The following is a 2,693-nucleotide window of genomic DNA, read 5'->3' as shown; positions in this document are numbered from 1 at the left end:
CAAGCCCAGCTCCCTCAGCCTGTCTTTGTAGGGAGGTGCTGCAGCCCTCTGCTCACCTTTGTGGCTCCTCTGGACCCTCTCCTACAGCTCCCTGTCTTTCTTGTCCTGGGAGCAATTGCATTTCATCACCCAGTATTGTGTTGGTGGTGTAGTGAGATGTGTGGAAGGGAGAAGAAAGGAGCCCCAGTCTGTAATTCTACCATAGCAAACAGTTGTCTGCAGTCCTGGTGGAAGACTGGGAGTTCTGAATCTATTCAGACTCGTGGTTCATAGCAGTGTGCAAGGAGCATTTTAGAAGTTTCCAGGAAAGGAGTGGGCCACATGGTTGTGCCTCTCTGTATTGCATCTGTTCAGTGTGGAGTAGAATTGGAAGATGTAGGGGAGGTTGAGGGGCCTCGGGTCACTTCCACTTAAGTTTACAGCTTTACAGCTTCATGGGTGGAGAGATGGAGGGTTGTCTTAGCTTGTTAAACTTGTGCAGGTCTGGAGAAGCTGAAAAGACTTGTTCACCCTTTCATTTTATACGTGGCATCTTATAAAACCAAGAGGTGCTGCGTTCAGAGTGAACATCTTCAGAAGCTTCAGCATCAAGAAATTGTGAATGCAGAATGCTACAGATGGCTCACAGGTTTTAAATGTTGTTAGACAGATTAACAGCTGGAATGAGCATCAGGGAGTGCTGAACGAGAAGTGCTGCATCTTGGTCAGCAGGTGCCAAATTAGCAGTTCCCAAATTAGGTGCTGGAAGGATGTCTGTCACGTGTTGCCATGTGTATGTGTGCTTTCTGTGTTTGCCTGTAGATCTGCTGCTGATCTCTGCTGAAGGTGGGCTGTAAGGCAGAGGCAGGCACTGGGAACTGAGGCATTTCTCTGCTTGTGTTGCACTGATTCTCAGTTTTAGAGCCATTGTTCCACTTCTCCCACAAGCCTGGACAGCTGAGTCACCAGCAGTGCCATCATCTCAGTTCTTTGTTCTTCCTCTTGTAGGAATTGTTCTAACCAGAGCTGGCTATTACACCATCCCATCTATGGAGGAGCTGGCCAAGTTCACCAATGACAAAAATGAATGTATTGTGACTGACTTCACCATAGGCCGTAAAGGTGAGCACCTAAAGCATTTCTCCTTGTTTACATCAGAAATGGTGATTTTTAAAGCTGTGGAATCTGAATCTGAGTTCCATACTTCAGTCTAATGCTGAGCAGCACCCCTGCATTGTGAGCAGCTTGCAGTGAAATGAGAGATGTTCACACTGACATTGCTCAGCTGGTGGATGAGCTGAAAGCTGCAGTGGGAAAACAAACAGAAATGCCAGTAGCTTTAAGATGCCTGCTGTCCTTGAGCAGAGAGATTGGTAGAGGAGCTTGCAGGAGCAGAATGCAAACCTGATTGTTGTTTCAGTCTTACTGCCTGCACTGGAGCTGGCTGGGCTCTAATACAAAGCCTTCAGCCTGAGCTGTGTTCTTTACTGCTTCTATTTAAAAACAATAATTAAAAAAATTATATAGCATGTACTACTTTAAAATACTTTGTCCACGTGCCATAAAACTGAAGGTGTGGTTGGCACAGAAAGCTCTTTGTACTGATGTTGTCAAAGAGCTGACAGTGAAGTTGATGGCATCTTCAGTATTTTCATAGTGGGAAGTGGGAGCCAGCTGTGCTGTGTTCTGAGGTGTGGCAGAGACTTGAGCTATCTGTCAGGAGGTAATCAAGGGCAATTAGTGATGCTGGGCTATGTTTGTTTTGCTTTCCAGGTTATGGATCGATTTTCTTTGAAGGAGAAGTGAATCTGACCAACCTGAATCTGGATGACATTGTGCATATCCGTAGGAAAGAGGTTATTGTCTACCCAGATGATGAAAGAAAGCCACCTATTGGTGAAGGCCTCAACAGGTAATGCTGTGCACACACTCTGCAAGGTTGTTTTTATTGTGTTGGCACTGTTTGCAGGCAGCTGCTGGGAAATGTAAATCTGCAGTGGGGGTTCAGGCTGCAGCACCGTGCAGTTGCTGAGTATCTGCAAGGTTCTTAACCAGAAATTTGGTTATAAACCTCTTCTGAGGTGCAGCAAGTAGAACAAGGGGCCCAGTGTTCATCTCCTGTGTGTGCTCTGATAGCCCTGTGTGAACCCTTGTTGTCACTTATGCTCTTGTCCATCTCTAACAGACGAGCTGAAGTTACACTGGATGGAGTCTGGCCTACAGATAAAACTTCTCGTGGCTTGATAAAAAGCCCAGAACGGCTGGCAGAGATGAATTATGAGGGCAGGCTGGAGTCTGTGTCTCGGAAGCAGGGCGCTCGCTTCAAGGAGTACCGCCCTGAGACTGGATCCTGGGTGTTCAAGGTAATGGTCCTGTCCTCCTGTGGGCTGCATGGAGTAGCAGCAGTAGTCTGAGAAGTAGTTCTGAATTCAGACTGTGCTGAAACGTGAAGTCCTTTCCTGTAGCATAAACTGTGCTGACTGAACTGGCCCAAACTTCTTTGAGTGGCTGAAGGCGTTCAGTGGAAGAGCTTCCTTACTTAGAGGGTGACTGAGTGCTGGCAGTGGTACTCAGAGAGGCTGAGGAGTCTCAGAGCTCTTCAGAACCATTTGGCCATAATGCTGGGCACTCTGCTCCCAAGGTTTCACAAACCCCATCACAGAATGGTTGGGTTGGAAGGGAGCTCAAGGATCACGAAGCTCCAACCCCCCACC

General features: G+C 47.3%; 1 protein-coding gene across 1 annotated transcript; it reads left to right on the top strand.

Moving 5' to 3' along the window:
• The first annotated feature begins 679 nt into the window (after positions 1–679).
• LOC122191061 (nuclear pore complex protein Nup98-Nup96-like) lies at positions 680–2,408 on the top strand. The gene is made up of 3 exons (XM_042891262.1): positions 680–1,101; positions 1,753–1,891; positions 2,165–2,408. The coding sequence occupies exons 1-3, from the start codon at positions 1,029–1,031 to the stop codon at positions 2,391–2,393; spliced, it is 441 nt and encodes a 146-aa protein (XP_042747196.1). The 5' UTR covers positions 680–1,028; the 3' UTR covers positions 2,394–2,408.
• Positions 2,409–2,693: the final 285 nt, after the last annotated feature.

Source organism: Lagopus leucura, unplaced genomic scaffold (genome assembly GCF_019238085.1).
Source record: "Lagopus leucura isolate 7727_CA_CO unplaced genomic scaffold, USGS_WTPT01 30336-0_obj-0_obj, whole genome shotgun sequence".
NCBI lineage: Eukaryota > Metazoa > Chordata > Aves > Galliformes > Phasianidae > Lagopus > Lagopus leucura.
This window is presented reverse-complemented; position numbering and strand designations above follow the sequence as displayed.

Bases quoted from the DNA above. Each gene is read 5' to 3' on its own strand.
- LOC122191061 (XM_042891262.1), top strand. From the start codon at position 1,029: ATGGAGGAGCTGGCCAAGTTCACCAATGACAAAAATGAATGTATTGTG. The intron at 1,102-1,752 runs GTGAGCACCTAA...TTTGCTTTCCAG, and splicing joins CTTCACCATAGGCCGTAAAG to GTTATGGATCGATTTTCTTT. The intron at 1,892-2,164 runs GTAATGCTGTGC...CATCTCTAACAG, and splicing joins ATTGGTGAAGGCCTCAACAG to ACGAGCTGAAGTTACACTGG.